Here is a 23,284-nt window from a genome sequence, read left to right as displayed (position 1 = left end):
TTCAGTTTATTGTTAGAGTACTGAGGAAGTGCAATGACTCTACAAAGGAGATTGCTTACAAATCACTCATGCGACCTGTTCTAGAATATTGCTCCAGTATGTGGGACCTATACCAAATAGAACTAAAAGGGGATATTGAATGCATACAGAGAAGGGCAGCATGAATGGTCACAGGTTTGTTTAATGCATGGGAGTGTGTCGCAGAGATGCTGAAGGAACTTAACTTGAATACTCTTGAAGATGGATGTAAACTATTGTGAGAAAGTCTATCAACAAATTTTCAAGAACTGGCTTTAAATGATGACTCTAGGAATATACTGCAACCTGCTATGTGTTGCTCACATGTGGACCATGAGGACAAGCACACACACGGGCATTTGATCAGTCATTCTTCATGTGCTCCATATGTGAACAGAATGGGAAGAAGCCCTAATAACTGGTACAACTGCCATGCACTTCACTGTGGTTTTGCAGAGTATAGATGCGGATGTAGACAAACTAATCAGTAAACCATGGGCTGTGCACATGGTTTAGTTAGGACAAAGAATGAGACATTCATCAAATATATGGAACTGACTTCTGAGGTTGAGGGAGCCACTGCTACAAACACATACTGTGTAGAGTGAACCACAGTAAAAGCTCTGACATTCATCGTATCCATGCACTTCTGGGAGTGGACTACGTCCAGAACATGGGGTGGGAGGTGTAGTGAGGATATGTGACCCTGAGCCACTAACTGGCCAGTTCATTAGCACAGCTACTGATGGCAATAGGCTTAATCTGTACTGTACCATCCAGTGTCCAACACGTAAAAATTCATGCATAGACAATATTATTGTGAATTTTCCCCGTGGCAGCTACACTGTTAGCCTTGCAAATGGGTGCTTTGCAGACCACGACCCATTGCTTCTCAATCTCTTTAGTAAGCAACCAAATTCCACTAGTGTGCACAATATGACATGGGTAAGAAGACAAAAAGAAGAATACATTATGTCATTTATTCGTATACTAGAGGATGCAAGTTGGGACTTTGTCTATAAGTGTTCATCTGAGAAGTCTGATGTTGAAACTACCTTTGAAAACTTCCTTAAAAATTATACAGAATTATGGTATTCATGCTCACCACTAATTAAAACCAACTCTTCTGGAACATATAAAAATAAAAAGCTGGAATGGTACACAGACGAACTGGTCCAGATAAGAAAAAACATGCTCGTACTATACACAGCATATAAAAATGCATGTAAACAAAGATCAGAGCAGGAGGGCACCTTTTATGCAGCATACCAAAAATGTAAAAAATTCTACAAACTTAAGCTGATACAGACAAAAAAGGCTGCTTATGAAGGGTACATAGAAGGTGCAACAAACAAGTGCAAGGCAGCATGGCAGATTGTAGCACAAGAAAATCCCACACGTCACACACATGAAACTCAGCTCACTCCAAGGGAACTAAATGACTACTTCATTAGCTCAATTAAAGAAATTGAAAGTAAGATAGAAAAAACAGATACATCTGCAAGCGATTTACTTAATGCCCTTCCACCAGTAGATCATGTCTTTAACTGGTATAGTATCACACCTGCTCAGATTAAAAGAACAGTCACAAAATTTTCAAATTCTAAAAGTATGGACTGCTACTGGCTCTCCAATTACATAGTAAAAAAAAAAAAACTGTAGACTCGATCGCTAAACCATTGGCCTTCATATTTAATAAATGTTTACACCCCCCAAGAACCATGGACCTTGCCGTTGGTGGGGAGGCTTGCGTGCCTCAGCGATACAGATAGCCGTACCGTAGGTGCAACCACAACGGAGGGGTATCTGTTGAGAGGCCAGACAAACGTGTGGTTCCTGAAGAGGGGCAGCAGCCTTTTCAGTAGTTGCAAGGGCAACAGTCTGGATGATTGACTGATCTGGCCTTGTAACAATAACCAAAACGGCCTTGCTGTGCTGGTACTGCGAACGGCTGAAAGCAAGGGGAAACTACAGCCGTAATTTTTCCCGAGGGCATGCAGCTTTACTGTATGATTACATGATGATGGCGTCCTCTTGGGTAAAATATTCCGGAGGTAAAATAGTCCCCCATTCGGATCTCCGGGCGGGGACTACTCAAGAGGAAGTCGTTATCAGGAGAAAGAAAACTGGCGTTCTACGGATCGGAGCGTGGAATGTCAGATCCCTTAATCGGGCAGGTAGGTTAGAAAATTTAAAAAGGGAAATGGATAGGTTGAAGTTAGATATAGTGGGAATTAGTGAAGTTCGGTGGCAGGAGGAACAAGACTTCTGGTCAGGTGACTACAGGGTTATAAACACAAAATCAAATAGGGGTAATGCAGGAGTAGGTTTAATAATGAATAGGACAATAGGAATGCGGGTAAGCTACTACAAACAGCATAGTAAACGCATTATTGTGGCCAAGATAGATACGAAGCCCACGCCTACTACAGTAGTACAAGTTTATATGCCAACTAGCTCTGCAGATGACGAAGAAATTGAAGAAATGTATGATGAAATAAAAGAAATTATTCAGATTGTGAAGGGAGACGAAAATTTAATAGTCATGGGTGACTGGAATTCGAGTGTAGGAAAAGGGAGAGAAGGAAACATAGTAGGTGAATATGGATTGGGGGACAGAAATGAAAGAGGAGGCCGCCTGGTCGAATTTTGCACAGAGCACAACATAATCATAACTAACACTTGGTTTAAGAATCATGAAAGAAGGTTGTATACATGGAAGAACCCTGGAGATACTAAAAGGTATCAGATAGATTATATAACGGTAAGACAGAGATTTAGGAACCAGGTTTTAAATTGTAAGACATTTCCAGGGGCAGATGTGGACTCTGACCACAATCTATTGGTTATGACCTGTAGATTAAAACTGAAGAAACTGCAAAAAGGTGGGAATTTAAGGAGATGGGACCTGGATAAACTAAAAGAACCAGAGGTTGTACAGAGATTCAGGGAGAGCATAAGGGAGCAATTGACAGGAATGGGGGAAATAAATACAGTAGAAGAAGAATGGGTAGCTTTGAGGGATGAAGTAGTGAAGGCAGCAGAGGATCAAGTAGATAAAAAGACGAGGGCTAGTAGAAATCCTTGGGTAACAGAAGAAATATTGAATTTAATTGATGAAAGGAGAAAATATAAAAATGCAGTAAGTGAAACAGGCAAAAAGGAATACAAACGTCTCAAAAATGAGATCGACAGGAAGTGCAAAATGGCTAAGCAGGGATGGCTAGAGGACAAATGTAAGGATGTAGAGGCCTATCTCACTAGGGGTAAGATAGATACCGCCTACAGGAAAATTAAAGAGACCTTTGGATATAAGAGAACGACTTGTATGAATATCAAGAGCTCAGATGGAAACCCAGTTCTAAGCAAAGAAGGGAAAGCAGAAAGGTGGAAGGAGTATATAGAGGGTCTATACAAGGGCGATGTACTTGAGGACAATATTATGGAAATGGAAGAGGGTGTAGATGAAGATGAAATGGGAGATATGATACTGCGTGAAGAGTTTGACAGAGCACTGAAAGACCTGAGTCGAAACAAGGCCCCCGGAGTAGACAATATTCCATTGGAACTACTGACGGCCGTGGGAGAGCCAGTCCTGACAAAACTCTACCATCTGGTGGGCAAGATGTATGAAACAGGCGAAATACCCTCAGACTTCAAGAAGAATATAATAATTCCAATCCCAAAGAAAGCAGGTGTTGACAGATGTGAAAATTACCGAACTATCAGCTTAATAAGTCACAGCTGCAAAATACTAACAAGAATTCTTTACAGACGAATGGAAAAACTAGTAGAATCCAACCTCGGGGAAGATCAGTTTGGATTCCGTAGAAACACTGGAACACGTGAGGCAATACTGACCTTACGACTTATCTTAGAAGAAAGATTAAGGAAAGGCAAACCTACGTTTCTAGCATTTGTAGACTTAGAGAAAGCTTTTGACAATGTTGACTGGAATTCTCTCTTTCAAATTCTAAAGGTGGCAGGGGTAAAATACAGGGAGCGAAAGGCTATTTACAATTTGTACAGAAACCAGATGGCAGTTATAAGAGTCGAGGGACATGAAAGGGAAGCAGTGGTTGGGAAGGGAGTAAGACAGGGTTGTAGCCTCTCCCCGATGTTGTTCAATCTGTATATTGAGCAAGCAGTAAAGGAAACAAAAGAAAAATTCGGAGTAGGTATTAAAATTCATGGAGAAGAAATAAAAACTTTGAGGTTCGCCGATGACATTGTAATTCTGTCAGAGACAGCAAAGGACTTGGAAGAGCAGTTGAATGGAATGGACAGTGTCTTGAAAGGAGGATATAAGATGAACATCAACAAAAGCAAAACAAGGATAATGGAATGTAGTCTGATTAAGTCGGGTGATGCTGAGGGAATTAGATTAGGAAATGAGGCACTTAAAGTAGTAAAGGAGTTTTGCTATTTGGGGAGCAAAATAACTGATGATGGTCGAAGTAGAGAGGATATAAAATGTAGGCTGGCAATGGCAAGGAAAGCGTTTCTGAAGAAGAGAAATTTGTTAACATCCAGTATTGATTTAAGTGTCAGGAAGTCATTTCTGAAAGTATTCGTATGGAGTGTAGCCATGTATGGAAGTGAAACATGGACGATAAATAGTTTGGACAAGAAGAGAATAGAAGCTTTCGAAATGTGGTGCTACAGAAGAATGCTGAAGATTAGATGGGTAGATCACATAACTAATGAGGAAGTATTGAATAGGATTGGGGAGAAGAGAAGTTTGTGGCACAACTTGACCAGAAGAAGGGATCGGTTGGTAGGACATGTTCTGAGGCATCAAGAGATCACCAATTTAGTATTGGAGGGCAGCGTGGAGGGTAAAAATCGTAGAGGGAGACCAAGAGATGAATACACTAAGCAGATTCAGAAGGATGTAGGTTGCAGTAGGTACTGGGAGATGAAAAAGCTTGCACAGGATAGAGTAGCATGGAGAGCTGCATCAAACCAGTCTCAGGACTGAAGACCACAACAACAACAACAAATGTTTACAGTCAGGAGTGTTTCCCGACTCCCTCAAAATTTCCAAAGTTATTTCAGTGTTTAAAAAGGGTGACAAACATCTTCCTAAAAGTTATCGCCCAATCTCAATTGTGCCAATATTTTCTAAAGTATTTGAGTCACTTATGTACACTCAATTAAGTAGCTATTTTGAGACACACAACCTTTTGAGCAATAGTCAGTTCGGATTCCGACAGGGCAGAAATACCACTGCGGCCATCCTGGAAATTGTTGACCAGACATTAACAGCCTTTGAAGACCGGAATATGGTGTCACTTGTCTTGTGTGATCTGAGCAAAGCTTTTGACTGCATTCCCTTTGGCACCCTGGTTGCAAAACTAGAATTTTATGGTGTATGTAACCCAGCATTAGCAGTAATAGAGTCATATCTTCATAATAGAAGACAGTTTGTCTCAGTTAAAAATAATTACTCCCCTGTAGCAGCAGTTAGTACTGGTGTACCACAGGGCTCGGTTCTGGGACCCTTCTTCTTCATCATAGCCATCAATGACCTACCTCATCACATAAATAGTACTACCATATGCTATGCAGATGACACAACCCTCCTCACCTCACATCAGAACATCTCAGCTTTGGACAATAACACACAGGAATCACTCAAATCAGCCATCCACTGGTTCACATCCAATAAATTACTGTGTAACTCAGAGAAAACACAACAGCTTCTCTTAGGGTTACCCAAAACCATAGAAAACAAAACTGTAAAACTATTAGGAATGCATATTGATTCCAAACTTAATTGGGAAGAACACGTAAATCAGGTTTGCAAAAAGCTTTCAAGAGTCTCCTATCTCCTTTGGAAACTTAGGGACATGATTAGCATGAACTTTCTGAGAACAATGTACTGTGGACTCTTCCAGTCACATATTACATATGGCCTTCTCATATGGGGGCACAGCTCTCACAGTAACAAAATTTTGTTGATGCAGAAAAGAATGCTGCGCATAATGTGTAAAGTCGGTCCCACGGAGCACTGTCGTCCTCTCTTTATAAGGCTAAGACTGTTGACCATTGTAAACTTGTATATTTATATCTGTGTGTTACACATTAAAAACAATGGTATGGAAGGTGTTGTCAGGGAAGAAATTCATAACTACAACACTAGAAGGAAGGCAGATTATGATATACCAAGACACAGACTAACAAAAAGTAGTAACTCACACAAAGTGAATACCTTAAAAATATTCAACAAACTACCGCAATCTGCTGGGGACATGCCCACAAAAATTCTTAAACAAAATTTGTACAATTGGTTATCTGACAATCCATTTTATTCTATGCAAGAATATTATGATCTGAGTAGCACAGAGATAAACCTGTAATTGCATAATTAACTTAATTAACTACTATATATACTGTTACAAAATATTTCATATCTTATACCTTTGTATTTCAACTGTGTTAGGTAACTACTTTATTTCCCAGTGTTATGATGTGTTACGTAACTACTGTGTTTGCTACTACAATGTAACTCATTTTTGGTACCTTTGTATGTATCTGAAACAAGAATATGTATTAAGCATTGTAGTCACCTGCTTAAGGTTTATGTTATTTGTAAGTTACTCATATGCTAATTATATCTATGCCTTATATATAGTGTCTGGAATATTAATATTATTTTATGTACTGACGAAGCCTATTTCATCTTGCATGATCAATGGCTAATAAAGAATCTTGAATCTTGAATCACCGTAATATCATTCTTTTTGGACAGCAACGGCTGGCAATACATGGAATATGACCACACCAGAGAGATCCTTAGAATACAAAAATTATAGGTTGGAATTTACGGGAAAAATAATAGAAAATGTGTGAGGTTATTAGGTACAGGTTATAATCTGATAAAGAATATTCACATTAGATAGGAAGCCATAGCTGGCTGCATCAAACCAGTCAGAAGATTCCTGACAAGAAAGCTGTTTTTGAGATATTTGTTTATTTTTTATTAGTAAATATGAGTTTAGTCTGCATTGTGTTCCATAGTCATGCATTGAACTGTCTATGCAGCAATTATCAAGTTGTTCTTTTCCTCTCCTTTGTTTTCATATCTGATTGGTAAATGTACACACTTGATACTTAAACTCCTCAATACACTGACTAGCATGAAAAACACAGATAATAAATGATATGTAATCATGTATTTAATCAGAGTGTATCATTTTATCCTATATTTTTAAATGGAATGAGTTGGCATTGCTTTGGACCAAACGGTTGTATCAGTTGTTTATTGCAATAGCTTTAGCTGTTATTTCACACACAGCTTGAAAAACACAACACTGAATGTGAGGCAATAGTGTTTTTCTGCTCTTGTACTACTTTTTGTAGTATCTTATGTTGTTCCCCATTTTATCACATACGTTTGTAGGATATTTCTGTTGTTATCATAATATGCTTTCTGGAGTAAAAATGCTATTGTTATTGTTAGTCATATGGCAGTTACACATCACTCTAGAAATACAAATAAGTATGTACATAATTTACAAATTCACAGATATACTATTTATACAATTAACCACATCTGAATGTGCAGATCAATTTCCCATGGTTTGTTGTTGACTAGGAGATGCATCCAAACTTCAAGGAGATTGAAGTTATTCTCCTCCAAGTTGATAGCTGTTTTGGGTGAGAGATACATTGAGTGGAGTCCAATGGCTTGAATAGTAGGTTATGTCCTCATGAGTTACTGGCTCCTGGTTGTTACAGATTTTCTTGATAATGAAATCTTTCACAATGGCACCGTTCTATAAAACATTCTCAGACTTCTTGCTATGTCAGTTCAAGGTAAAACCTCAAGCTGTTGATGATTTCCACCAACATCTTAGTCAGGAGCAACTGACTGTCAAAATAGCCCAAAGACAGTTTGTAATTGGTCGGTAGTTATGTCATACCATCGCAGATGGTATCAGTGTCTGCACTGATGATGCCCCCACTCCCACCATAGCATAAACATTGCGACAAATATCTCTGGCTCTTCTCTGCATTCAGAGCTCACTTCCATGAAATGCTAAGATTATATCTGCCATCACGGTTGAAGGTTTTTTCACAAATTCTTATTTCTGCAGCCTCTTCAATTATAGAGTCACAGTATGTGGAGTCCTGGGATAAAACTTGTTTCATCAAACAGTATTTCATGTTTGTGAGATTGTGCTCAGCAGTTGCAGATTTCTCCAGTTCTCAATTTTTTTCTCCAGTTCTCAATTTTTGATGTGCCGTTGATGTTTTGCACAACGGTCGGAAATGATGTGGATGGACTGACTGAAGTAATTGCTTCCACACTCACATAGGATGTCTTAATCCCAGGATTCATAAGGCTAAGGATGTCCTTCACAGGCCGTAGCATCTACTTTATCTTCTTAGGAGGTCAGAAAACAGATTTGACACCTTGTCTTCCCAGGACTCTGCCTATTTTGCTAGATGTACGCTGCGGAAGGGAAAGAATGCAATCAGTTGATCATCACTTGCATGATCCACATTTTCGCATTTCCTTTTCTTGGAGAATGCTGATTTGATATCAGGTGACCCGTAGCTGTTCTTTCGGAACTCATGCTTCATATGATTAATTTCAGATTCCAAATGATCCTCCTCGGAAACGGTTTTTGCTCTGTGTATCAGTGTATTTAGAGCTGCTCTCTTCTGGGATGGATGGTGAAAACTCTGGAGGCTAAGATATAAATCAGTGTGCACTGGCTTGAAGTACACTGAGTGGCCAAGACATCCAGCTGACTTTCATTGTAACTGAAGATCAAAAAAGGGCACCTTCCCTCTTTCTCTCTCTGTCAACAGTGACCTGTATGTTTGGGTGCTTACTGTTCATATTTTCCTGGAAGTGCTCAAGAGCTTCTATGCCATGTGGCCACATCACAAATGTTTCGTCAACATAGAGTTGGCCATTGCTCGAGACAATGGAGAACAAATAGCCATTCCGCCTATCATTTCATAAAATTTACTGCCAAAGAACCAGGTGGCCATCATAAAATCTTGGAACAACTTTATTGTTTCAGGAGGAAAATGCTCTGCCAAGAGTTTCACTGTGTCCTCCACAGGAACTTTTGTAAATAGTGAGACCACATCTAGGCTGACTAAAACATCGTTTCGGCCATATATAATTTGTTTTTGTTTCATGAGAAAATGCACTGCTGAGACTTTAACTGTGCCCTCCACAGGAGCTTTCGTAAACAGTGGGACGACATCCTGGCTGACTAAAATATTGTTGCGGCCAAGTATAATTTGTTTAATTTTCTCAACGAACATTTGAAAGTTTTTGATGTGATGTTCATGGTGGCCAACTACTGGAGTCATCAACTTAGTTAAATATGTGGCCAGCCAGTAGGTAGGAGAACCAATGGCACTAACAATGGGCCTCAATGGAATACCTTGCTTGTGGACTTTAGGTAATCCAGACAGGATAGAAGGGCAAGGAGCTCGTGTTCTAAGATTTTTGATGACATGCTCTTGTAGACCAGAATTGTTCAGGAGCTTTACTGTTTCTCTGCTGTGTGTCAGAGACAGGTCCCATTTTAGGCGTTTATATGTGCTATCTTCCAACAACGATGCCACTTTGCTGTGATGTTCAGTGGAATTAAGAACAGCTATAGCATTTCCCTGGTCAGCAGGAATCACCTCAAGATCTTCATCTTTCTGCAATGCATGGAGCCCCTCTCTCTCTGCTCCACTGATGTTAGACTTGGGCAGCTTGGCTGGGGCTAAAATGTGACTAGTGCTAAGTCTTATGTCTTTGACACTGTTTTGTAAGATGCTCTGTTCCACTCTACTAATGATCCCCACCATAAATGCAGTGCATGGTGTAGGAGGAAAATTCAGTCCTTTATTAAGGGCCGAGATGACTCCTTCATCCAGATTCTTGTCTGACAGGTTGATGACAGTGCATGCCATTCTATGGGATGACACAGATCTTTGCGTGGTTGTAAATGGCTCAGATTTCTTTTGTCTGTTTCGGTGTTGTATTGCTGTGGTGAGCTTGTTGATGAGCTGCTATCAACAAATCGACCCACTCTCAGTCAACAGATGAGAGGCCTGCAGGTAAGAGATGGCAGTTATATGAACTGTGTGTATTAGTATCCACTTTGTACCTTGTATCCTTTCTTTGACAATGCTCAGGCTAGTGATTTGTAAAATATAATTCCCTCCTCCTGACCATATGTGGTGCTTTACCCCAGCAAACTTGGGCACAATATTATCCTGACAACATTGCAGAACTGCCAGATTATTCCACAACTGTGCATATTTTGCATGCAGCACCTCCAATTGATGAACCTGGCCTGCAGTGTCCTCCTCATAGAGGAAAGTTATATGAAATCTTTCACAATGGCACTGTCATATAAAACATTTTTGGGCTTCTTGCTGTGTCAACTCAGGGCAAAACTTGGAGTTTTCGATGATTTCCACCATCTTCTTCATCAGGACCAATTGACTATCAAAATTGTTGCTGTGGTGACCTTAAATAGCTCAAAGATGGCTTGCAATTGGTCAGTAATTACATCATGCTGTTTGCAGATAGTATCAACGTCTGTGCTGGTGGTGCCATCATCCTTGCTGTAGAATAAAAAATATTCAGATGAGTATCTGTGGCTCTTCTCTGCCTCAAGAGCTCACTGCCATGCAGATTATATCTGCTGTCACGGTTGAAGTTTTCTCACATATTCTTGTTTGTACAACTTCTTTAATTACTGCATTTTATGGACTATAGGACACTGTGGACTATGAGAAGCATTTTAATTTTTAAGCAATTTAAAAAAAAAGAACACTTTTACCATTTTTATTGTTATATTGCAAAGGCAGGTTAAAAAATTCTTAGTTTATAAAAAGAAACTGACCTTTAAAATCTCTGAAAATCATCATCTGAACTTTCTTCTTCATCTTCTTCTTCTTCCTCTTCATCATTATTGTTGCCCTCTTCATATGTATGTTTTTACTGCCATTGAGAGCACTACTTGTGCCGCACTTCTTGAAAAATTTAACAATAATGTCTTCTCTCACTCTAGACCACGACTGATTTATCCACTGGTACACTTGTTCAATTGTAGGTTGTTCCAAAACTCCCATGGTGCGAATTCATGTTGGGTTTCATCCACCATCCATTTGTCCCATTCCTCTCTCATATACAGTTTAAAGGTTTCTTTATCGAGACTTCAAGTGGTTGCAGTTGTGATGTCAGTCCTCCCAGAATACCAGCAAGCTCTGTATTCCTCTTTTTCAATTAGTCTTTCATATAATTTTTCAGCTGACTGGTAAACTGATTAGCTCAAGATGAGAACTCTTCTTCAATAAAGCATTTCCCCTTCTCTCCCACACTCTGTTAATCATTATTTCATACCAGCCTTGTCCATCCAATCCTTTTCATGTACGTGAACAACAACACCTGGTGGTGTTTCAGAAGGTTTTAACATTGTTTTGCACTTGAAAATGATCATTGGATTAAGTTTAATATTATCAACACAACATGAAAGGACAACACTGTAATGCATTTCTTCATGTCCACTTGTTTTTATAGTTAAAAGTTTTAGCACCTTTCATGGCAATAGTTCTGTTACTTGGCACATCAGATATCAGAGGAGTTTTGTACATTTTCACAATTTGAATTAGTTCCACACTTGTTTTCTTTTGATGTTAAATAAAAAAGTGATGGAAAGATAATATTTTCTCTTCATACGCTTGTAGAATTTTTTGGGTATTTTGGTTTTGATTCGCTTACTAAGCCCATGACACTTCATAAACCTGTAACACCAACCAATTCCACCCTGAAGCCTATTAAGTTCCACTGTAATGCTAACTTACAAGTGTGTATTTGAATCATTTTTATATTAATTCAAATGCCATTGTGACAGTGTCCTGGAATCCATTTCAAGCTGCCATCTTCTAGTTTTGGCCATTTTGTATTAATTCCTCTAATTGCACATTTAGTCTTCCTCATTTTTTTCAGTTTTTCTTTACTAGCTTGTACTGTTCCCATGTTCTTCTTATTTTCATTTTATACCCCACATCATATGAATACCTTTTATTTTTTCCATTATGAAACTTGCTACTAACAAAAATATTGTACTACCAAGAACACAAATCACTTTCAGTTCAAGTTCACTGGCACCATAGACTGCAGTGACTCATCATAGGCTAGATAGTGTTCAGGTTTGTGATGGCAGGGTGGGAGGGAGAAAGTGTTAGCAAGTTTGTGAATACCCACAACTCACGTTCGTCGCATCAGTACACTGTCACTGCTGGTTAAATTCAATTTTTGAGATAGAGATAGGTTTTCTGCTACATCAAATATATGGCTATTTTTAGACGGGTAGGAATTTTAAATCAAACACTGTGCATTTTTATACTAACTTAGAGTATAATATTCACCTGAGTTTTGGAGACAATTTTTTGAAGAAGAAAATGTATCTTATAGTCTTTAAAATATGGTATAGAGCCCCAGTATGTGGGGGGCCTGCGTCATGACTCTTGTTTCATCAAACAGTAGTTTATGTTTATTTGTGAGACTGTGCTCAGCAACTGCACATTTCTCCAGTTCTCAATTTTCAAAATGCCGTTGATGTTCTGCACAGCAATCAGAAATAGTGTGAATGGACTGACCAATGTAACTGTTTCCTCACTCACATAGGCTGTTATAAATCCCAGGAATTCTGAAGTCAAGGCTGTCCTTAACAGGGTGTAACATCTTCTTTATCTTCTTAGGAAGTTGGAAAATGGATCTAATACCTTGTCTTTCCACGACTCTGTCCATTTTGCTGGATGAAGTGCCATATGGGGAAAGGAATACAATCAGTGGCTCTCATGTGAGTGATCAATATTTTCACAATTCTTTTCTTGGACAACGTTGACTTGATATCAGGTAATCTATAGCCATTCTTTCAGAACTTATACTTCAGATGATTAATTTCAGACTCCGAGTCACCCTCATCAGAAAACGTTTTTGCTCTGTGTACCAATGTATTTTTAGTTGGTCTCTTCTGACCTCGGTGGTAAAATCTCTGGGGGCTAAGATATAAATCAGTGTGCATTGGCTTGCAGTACTCTGGGTGGCCGAGATGTCTATCTGACTTTTGTTCTAACAGAACATCTAAAAATGGTAGCCTTCCCTCTTTTTGTGTCTCAACAGTGACATGGATGTTTGGATGCATGCTGTTCATATGTTCCTGGAAGTGCTCAGAAGCTTCTATGCCACGTGATCAAACCATAAATTTGTCTCCTGCATAAAGATAAAATTCAGATTGATGAAGGGGAGCCAAATTTAATACATGTCCCTCAAGATTATTCCATAAAAATGTTGGCCATTGCTGGAGACAATGGAGAACCAAAAGCCATTCCATCCATCATTTCATAAAATTTACTCCCATACAAGAAGCCAGTGATAGTCATAAAATGTTGGAACAACTTTATTGTTTCAGGAGAAAAATGCTCTGCCGGGAGTTTCACTGCATCCCCCACAGAACTTTTGTGTACCAGTATTCTGTGACACATACTAAGTGCAGTTCAAAAATTGGAGTTAAACTTTAAATTGTTGTATTTTATTTTTACTTCCTGCCTGTTTTGATGAAGTTAAGTCTTTGAAGTGTCCAATTTTAATTGTCCCATTGATTAGTTTTCTTTGTGTCATCTGGTAATTGTGCATCCGATTGTTTCTTTTTTTGTATGACAGCTAATAAATGTGCATTTCTGTGTGTCAGAATCTACCTAGTGAGTGCTTGCTGCAGATGTTTTTAAACTTCTGGAGACACCATTCTTTAGGCTGGCACACCTCTTGCCTACTTCTCATATCTATCACAAATGTATTTTTGACCACATGTACCCTGAGATACACACCCCTACACTGCCATCAGTCAACTATACAAATCTCCCCTTCCCAGTTCGGTTCATGTGTAGGCTATACCTAGTGAAATTCTGTCTATTGATAGTTGTGAATGGCACCAATACAACAAACTTTGCCATTCATTTTTATCCCTGATAGTCCTACTTTGTGTTAAAATCTGTGAAACATGGTATATGTATGAATGAAGTAATATGTGACATCTAGTAATGCATCATCTGTAATTAATGTGTAGGAGGCAATTATTGTGATGAGGGGCTGGAATTCAATAATACAAAAAGGAACAGAAGGAATAATAGTAGGTAAATATGAACTGGGGAGGAAAGAATGAAAGAGGAAGCCATTTGGTAGAATTTTGCACACTATAATTTAATCATCACTAACACTTGGTTTAAAAATCATAAAAGAAGGCTGTATATGTGGAACAGACCTGGAGACACTATAAAGTTTCACACTGATTGTACAGGTTGTTTCACAATTCCTGCTACAGGGTTCTAGGTGTTGTAGAGGGGACTCAGTAGATGAAATTTTGATAAGAAACACATCTGAAAATTTACATTTTGGATGTGAAATCAGTTTGAGTTTCGGATCACTTTCATCTCCTACTCATAGCTTTCTGACGGATGCCCTCTTCAAAGTTGAGAATGGAGCCTGTCCATGAAGCACCGCAGCCAACCCTTTTACTTTCAAAACTACCAATTTCTCATAGCCATTGTTGTAGTCAGACAAAGGTGTTATGTGATGTCATAATTACAACAGAGACTGACAACAGCACCCTCTTCTCAGCTGGTGTGTGTACAGTGAAGTGACGCCTTTGAAAGTGATCCAATCTTCAAAAGTATTTTATATCCAAATGGTACATTCCCAGACAAGGGTTTGTTATCAACTGATCACAACTTCATCTACTAAATGCCCTCTACAACCCTTAGATGTCTGTAATAGTAATTCTGAATCACCCTTTATAAGGGTAAGACAGAGGTTTTGGAACCAGGTTACTGCAAAATGGTTAAGCAGGAATGGCTACAAGACTTAGAAGCATATATGGAAAAGCAGGTACCACCTACATGAAAATTAGAAAGGCCTTTGGAGGAAAGGGAAACAGCTGTATGAATATCAAGTACTCAGATGGAAAACTGAAATAATAATGAATTAAGGATGGGTCCGCCTTCTCGCAAGTAACAAATTGTTTTGTTTTGGCAGCCATGGGACACTGTCAATGTAAAATAAAAGGTAAATAAGATTTTAAAAAATCCACTGAGGATGACACAACTGTGATAAAACTAAACAATAATTTGGACTCATCCTGAATTCATGACTCATCCTGAATTCATTATTATTTTTCTGCAAGCATGGGAACTGAGGTCAAAACTCCAATATAACAGGAAAACTGGAAGTTGGAAGGAGTATGTAGAGGGTCTATACAAGGGAAATGAACTAGAAGGTAATATTGTAGGAAGGAAGGAGGACATAGATGAAGATGGGAGATATGATACAGTGAGAAGAATTTGACAGAGTGCTGAAAAACGTATGTCAAAATAATTCCCCTGGTGTAGAAGACATTCTGTCAGAATTTATGATAGCCTTGGGAGAGCCAGCCATGACAAACCTATTCCATCCGATGTACCGGATGTTTTAGACAGGCGAAATACCCTCAGATTTCAAGAAGAATGTAATAATTCCATTTCCAAATAAAGCATGTGCTGTCAGGTCTAAATATTACTAAAATTTCAGTTTAATAAGTCATTTTTGAATAATTCTAACACACATTCTTTACAGAAGACTGGAAAAACTAAAAGAAGCTGATCTCAGGGAAAATCAGTTTTTATTCTGGAGAAATGTAGAAACACATGAGGCAATACTGATCCTATGATTTCCCTCAGAAGATGGGTTAAGGGGAGGAAGATCTATGTTTGTAGCATTTGTAGACTTAGAGAAAGCTTTTGATGATGTTGACTGGAATAATGTCATTGAAATTCTGAAGGCAAAGGAGTAAAATACAGAGAGTGAAAGGCTGTTTACAACTTGTACAGAAACCAGATGGCATTTATAAGAGTCAAAGGCATGAGAGGGAAGCAGTGGTTGAGGAGGCAGTGAGACAGGGTGGTAGCCTATCCTTGATGTTATTCAATATGTACACTTGGCAAGCAGTAAAGCAAACCAAGAAACAATTTGGAGTAGGACATAAAGTTCTGAGAGAAGAAATAAAAGCTTTGAGGTCTGGTTAGAGACAGCAAAGGATAGCATCTTGAAAGGAGGTCATAAGATTAACATCAACAAATGCAAAACAGGGTAGTGGAATACAGTAAAATTAAATCAGGGAATTAGATTAGGAAATGAGACACTAAAAGCAATAGATGAGTTTTACTATATGGGAAGTGAACTAACTTATGATGAACCAGAGTAGAGAAGATATAAACTGTAGAAAGTCAATGATAAGAAAAGTGTTTCTGAAGAATAACATTGAATATAGATTTAAGTGTTAGGAAGTCTTTTCTGAAGGTATTTATCTGAAATGTGGCTATATTGAAGAGGAACACAGATGATAAACAGTTAAGACAAGAAGAGAATAGAGGCTTTTGAATGTGGTGCTACCAAAGATTGCTGAAAATTAATGGATAGATTGCATAACTAGAAGGAGCTATCAAATGGAACTGGTGAGACAATAAATTTGTGACACATCTTGACTAAAAGAAGGGGTCACTGGATAAGACACATTCTGAGATATTACGGGCTCACCAGTTTGGTATTGCCCTTGGGGGAGGGGGGGGGGGGGGGGGGGGGGGCAAAAGTCATTAACTGAGCAAAAGATGAATAAAGTAAGAAGATTTGAAAGGCTGTTGGTTTTAACAATTATTCTACATCTGCATAGATATTCCACAAGTCACCATATGGTGTGTGGTGGAGGGTACCCTGTACCACAGCTAGTCATTTCTCTTCCTATTCCACTCGCAAAGAGAGTGACGAAAAAATGACTGTCTACATGCCTCTGTATGAGTCCTAATTTTTCATATCTTATCTTTGTGGTTCTTACATGCAATGTATGTTGGCGGGAGTAGAATTGTTCGGCAGTCAGCTACAAATGCCTGTCCTGTAAATTTTCTCAATAGTGTTTCTTGAAAAGAATGTCGCCTTCCGTCCAGGTATTCTGTTTGAGTTCCCGAAGCATCACCATAAAACTTACATGTTGTTTGAACCTACCGGTAACAAATCTTGCAACACGCCTCTGAATTGCTTCAGTCTCTTCCTTCAGTCTGATCTGGTATGGATCCCAAACAACCCAGCAGTACTCATGAATAGGTCGCACCAGAATCCTATATGCGGTCTCAATTTTCCAAATAAACCGAAGTTGACCATTCGCCTTCCATGCCATACTTCTCACATGCTCGTTCCATCTCATATTGCTTTGCAATATTACACCCAGATATTTAAATTACTTGACTGTGTCAAGCAAGACTCTAATAATACTGTATTCGAACATTACAAGTTTGATCTTCTTCGCATCCACATTAACTTACATTTTTCCACATTTAGGGCTAGCTGCCATTCATCACACCAACTGAAAATTTTGTCTACGTCATCTTGTATCTTCCTACAGTCGTTCAACTTTGAAACCTTACTGTACACCACAGCATCATCAGCAGACAAGCACAGATTGCTGCCTAGTCTGTCCATAAAATCATTTATGTATATAGAGAATGACAGCAGTCGTATCACACTTCCCTGGGTCACTCCTGATGATACTCTTGTCTCCGATGAACACTTGCCATCAAGGGAAATATACTGGGTTTTATTATTCAAGAAGTCTTCGAGTCACACACATATCTGTAAATTTATTCCATACACTCATACATACCTTTGTTAACAGCCTGCAATGGGGCACTATTTCAAATTCTTTCTGGAAATGTAGTAATATGGTATCTGTCTGTTGCCCTTCATCCACAGTTCACAGTATATCATGTGAGAAAAGGGTAATCTGAATCGAATGGAGAATATGTTCAATGATTCTGCAGAAAATAGATGTTAGGGATAGTGGTCTGTAATTTTACAGGTCCCTTCTTCTAGCCTTCTTATAAACTGGAGTCACCCGCACTTTTTTCCAGGCACTTGGGACTCGGAGGAAAAAGAGACATGCACAAGAGGCATGCACAGTTTACAGTAGCATCGAGAGGTGAATCAAAGCAGTTGCCACACTGAAGATCACAGCAACAACAAAACCAACAAATTTCTCAGGATTAAATGGTGGATTTCTAAAAGATCATTAAAATATACAGTTTGCTTTGATTTATCCTAATTTGTTTTTAGGGTTTATTCCATCTTAAGGTCTAACAAAGAATTTTGTGTGTGTGTGTGTGTGTGGGGGGGGGGGGGGGGGGGGGTTCTCTTTTCTGTTCATTGTTCTTATCACAATGTCACATTTCCCCTCCAACTGTGTTTCCTTTATTACTTCTTTGATGAGATACACTAATTGTGAAGTGTTCTGATACTAACCACAATCATCAGACTTACCCACAACACTGAAATCTCTCAGTAAAGATGAAGAGATTTTATTTTCAATCTGACTAGTATTAGCAGCAATTTGTCATTGCACCATTAGCTGCCAGGCTGTTATCTTTACTTTAGCTGTTAAGCATCATAATAGTTTACATAGGAAAAAGAATAACTTTTCTACTGGCTTCCCAAAACCAATAAAAATCCTTTCAATATATATTTTAAACTGAATTCAGATCTGATTGTCATGAATTACTAAAGTTTCTTGACCATGCTCTAATTTAAATACATATATTTTTTAAATGCACATACAAAATTGACATGGAGATACTGATCCACAACATATTTATGCTTTAAATTTAATACAGTGGCTAACATGATGGTGAGCCATAGAAAAAAAATCTTAAAATCACACTAATGCTCCAGTCTCATCTCCAACCTACACTTTCTACTCAAAAGGAATAAAACAAAAATCAAAGCTGCTCCACCACTTTTACACTTATCATAAAAAACAGATCTATTCCCTTTTCAGGCATTGTGTCCTAAGTTGTTTTCAGCTCTCCTACTATTAATTTCAAAAATATTTTACAAATTAGACTCACAAATACCCAAGTTGTCATCTGAGATTCGAAGCACACTCCTTTGCAGTCTACTCCAGAATATAGTCTATCACCATGCTCAGTGTGCTGACTCAGGATTATCTCTCATGAGCAATGTCTCCTAACCACTAAAAAGGAGAAAGGAGCATTGATTTGATTCTTTACAACAGCTCTAACAGTAACAGCCTTCAAATTTGGCAGCCAGCCCAAATTTATTTTTTCTTTCAGCACCAAACAATGGTGTTGACATCATCTTTGGTCCATTTTCTTGTTGTTTACGTTAAATGCCTCTGCCATTGGCTTAGCTGTCTCAGGCAGCATAATACACATGCTACAAAACACTATAATCTCAATTAATACACATTAAAATATACAGTTTTGTCACATATTCAACTACTCATACAAAAATACCTAGAATTGGGGCTTGACATTTTGCAGGGTGGGGAACACAACGTGGGATCTCAAATGATATCTGGAAATATTGCATGTTTTACTTTTAGAGCGAAGTATAAGTCTCAAAACTGTGAATAGTCCTTTATCTTGGTGTTGCTTGTTATAAATTTTGTCCATGCATAATTTTTGTTTTATATTTGGGTACATACACACAAGTGACTGCTTTTGTTCAAAGTGTAGATTTTAATTCTTTCGCAGTTTTATATGTAATAAACATGAGCTCAGATGCATACCTTAAGAGCTATGAATGCTTGTTCAGTAGAAAAGATGTGTCTTACGGTAGCGAAGATGGACATATACTCATAGCTTTTAAGGTATATATTTTAGAGCCCACATTTACTGACATTTCTTTCTTGTTTTGGTCCACACTATTGCCACTGAAAGTTGCCTACCCTTCAATCTTAGCAAAAACAGTACTGGTATAGCCTACCCTTCAGTCTTAGAAAAAACAGTACTGGTACACATATTCCACTTTGAGAGGTATCAGAACAGTTTTTGCTTATAACTTTTGACTCGGTCATTTCCAGACCAGGGTCCCTCACCTCAAATGGATACATTTACCCTTCTCCATCATCCCACAAAGTTTGTAACCTCCTCATGGAATCACCCAGTAAGTATTCCATTTATGTCACTCACATGTAACACAACTCTCCATAACTTGTAAGCCTTGATTTGCCATTTGAATAACTGTTCATTTAGCTATGGGAAATATGAATGGTTTACAGTGATGCCACTCATTTTAATATGTATTCTTTGATCTGTTGTAAACTGTAACACTAGAAGCACTTGCTTAATTTCATCTGTTGTTTTACAAACTAGACTTAAACAACTACAAAGTTGGTATATGAGCACATGACTTGAAATTTTCAGATTCAGCCACAACAGCAGGAACAACAGATGGGGGGCGAACAGCCAAGTGTAGAGGACCTTCTGATGGAGCCAGGTGCACATGAGAAACGCCGACTAAGGGCAGATATAAGCTGTGCGAATGGTGCCTGTGATCATCGCGGAGGGGGTGGTGGAGGCTCAGGAGACGCGAACAAAGCCAAGGCCTCAAGCATAGCTCAGAAAGCTGCACAGGAGGCGAAGGCTGCCTCAGAGGCACAGCAGGTTGCAGCACAGCAGGCTTCACATCAGGTGAGGTGCGATCTTTTTGTCCATCACTTAACCAGTATACTAACTTTTATCTAATAGTTCTGCTAAAAGTCATTTTTGTTACACATGGCAAAAGGCAGTGCCTCAGGACTGCTTCAACCCTTTGTAACATAACTTAATTTCTTGTATCAGTTTTTTTATTTGTTGCTTTATTTAGTAAGCTTGTTTCCTTGTTGTATTTGACACAGTTTGTGTGAAAAGTTTATTTAATGACAGTTGTTTCATTAGTGCCATCAATTTACTGCTGGTAGTAGTTTAAAAACTTAAAATATTAGAGAATGATGAAAACAGAATCAGCTGTGGAAAACTAAAACCCAAATTTGATAACACAAAGAGAAGTGCCCGTCAGTAGGAAACAAAATTCAAGTACCTGTTCTATAAATTCCTGCCACTAGCCCAGTGTTTATATAAGTATCCTGGAAAAGACTTCAGGTCTTTTCACACACCGGTAGGGACCTACCGCAAGTGTTAGTAGCAGTGACTACATCTGTTGTTAATATGAATGTCTACTACCACTGATATACTCCACCAAATCATTGTAATTACTGTAGTTTATATAGTGACATGTGATTCAAAACAGGGAACACCATCCCACTACTATTTGCCAAGTAAACAAAGATGTTACAACATATTTGCATACTAGATTACTGTCTGCTTCTGGGCATTTAGGTGAATGTTGAGATGCCATCTGCTACAGTGCTGTGGCTGCTGACACCTCAGTAAGTCAGTAGGCCACAGAAGTGGTACTGTGAGATAATCACGATAATGTGGGGTTAAGGGGGCACTACTGTTATGCGTTGCTCTTCCAGTGTTGCTACAGGTAGCATTTCACAGTTACACTATTACACACATTTTCACTTAGACTATGTGTTTTATGTACTTGGGGCCTGTTTAACAGATTTCCGTGATGCCTGCAGAATTATTTATTGTGCAGATATTAGGAATTGGTATCTTTCATGTTATTCACAATTTCCCACAACTGTGGACCTTAACCAGTGAATATTATCAATACTCTTGTACCATCTCTCATCTGTGTGTTATGATGGACAATGTAATGCAGTGTGCTCAGGGGAATCAACAATTCTGCATTCACATTTCCTGTTGTTAGATTCTGACTAGGTGCTGAGATTAAGGGGCATGCCCAGACAGAATGTGAACAATCCCTTGAATATGAGAGGGAAGATGTATCTTTAGCCTTTATTAGGTATTCACAAGTTTTCTTAGAGCTACTGACATGTACATCAAATGAATTTCAGTCATTTTGCCAGGTATCCACACACCACTGCATTAACTGGACTTTATTTCAAGTAACATTAGTGGTTAACATCTGAACCTTGTCCCCTATGCCCTTCTTAGACAGCATGAAGCATCAAAATACTTGTGATTATGTCTATTGGGAATATACTTTAAATCAGAAGTAATTATTCTAATGGGGTGGCACCAAATACACCAGAATGCCTTTTGACCACACAGCCCTTCATTTTGTCATTTAGAGCCAGTCCTAAGTAAAGATGCAGAATAATTTATAGAAGGACAGTGCTTGCATGTATATCCATCTTCATCATCATCAGTGATTTGATAAAAGCTTCCTCCAGACTTGTTCGTGAATTAAGATCTGAGGCCTTATGCATCTACATTGATAATCACTTTTTCTCTTCCTTTTGTTTTCTTAATTTTCCCCTTCATGTTCCAGTTGGTTGCCTCAATTTGTTCTTCTCATACATTACCTAGCATTACTTCTGGAGTTTCAGTATTTTCATTACTTACTGCCAACATTTCAAATTCATCTCTTTAAATATACAAGCTTTTATAAAAGTCGTACACTGTGTGTGCAATTTTATAGCAATTTGAGTCACTGTACCATTTCTATAAAATTATATAAAAAGTTAAAATGAGCTATCACAACTGGAGACAAGAAAAAGGCCAATCTGTCATGCCAAAATTAACATGTTAAAAATGCCCACAATGTCAATTTTAATTCAAAGGTTTGTGAATTTTGTAAAACTTACCACAAGAACTAAATTTTTATTTTATGCTGTGTGATCTTATAGTTAAATAGTTGTGTATTTGTCATTTGTAACTGTAAGTCAATTAAACTATTATGTTTAATAATGCATGTACTTGTTGACATTGTTCGAATAATATATATGTTTCAGTTGCTATGTCTGCATGGTTAGTAATCATTACAGTTTGGGTTGTGAAATGTGAAAGTTTAGCTAAAGGTCAAAAACTTGTTGTATCACAGGTTTAGACATGAATTTAACAGTAAAAATGAAATCAAAGTTTATAAAAAAATTTCACTCTGCTGCATCTGAAATAAGTAAAAGGAATGTTGGATACAAAAGCTGACAGCATGATATATTTTGCGACAGCCTGCAGCACACATATACAAATAGGATACATTTTATTCATGAGAATGTACTTGCTAGTTGTTTACATCATAATGCAGTTTAATATATATGTGACAGTGAAGCAATCGATTAACTGGGCTTGATCAGTGAATTATCTGGTTATATGTAAGGACTATCTTTGTGATATTTTGTTTGGCTTTAGGATTGTTTGCTTTGTGTATTTGCCTGTGATGAATAAAAGTGGTTTTTAGTACATCTGAAACTGGTGTACATATTTATCTGTAGATGATACTCTCTGTACAAAATTGGTGACCCTGAAGAAGAACTTCCCTTCTCATCCTGTACGGTAGGTC

General features: G+C 38.2%; 1 protein-coding gene across 4 annotated transcripts in view; it reads left to right on the top strand.

The window, feature by feature from the left end:
* LOC126484544 (uncharacterized protein CG45076-like) overlaps window positions 1–23,284 on the top strand; it is a 124,212-nt gene that overhangs the window by 46,997 nt on the left and 53,931 nt on the right. For all 4 annotated transcript variants that reach the window (XM_050108093.1, XM_050108096.1, XM_050108094.1 and 1 more), the window contains one exon: window positions 20,296–20,562. In XM_050108093.1, the coding sequence (XP_049964050.1) occupies window positions 20,296–20,562 (267 nt within the window). The remainder of the gene's footprint in view (window positions 1–20,295; window positions 20,563–23,284) is intronic.

The sequence above is a fragment of the Schistocerca serialis genome, chromosome 6 (genome assembly GCF_023864345.2).
Source record: "Schistocerca serialis cubense isolate TAMUIC-IGC-003099 chromosome 6, iqSchSeri2.2, whole genome shotgun sequence".
Lineage (NCBI taxonomy): Eukaryota > Metazoa > Arthropoda > Insecta > Orthoptera > Acrididae > Schistocerca > Schistocerca serialis.
Note: the sequence above shows the minus strand (reverse complement) of the source record. Positions and strands in the feature narration are given on the sequence as shown.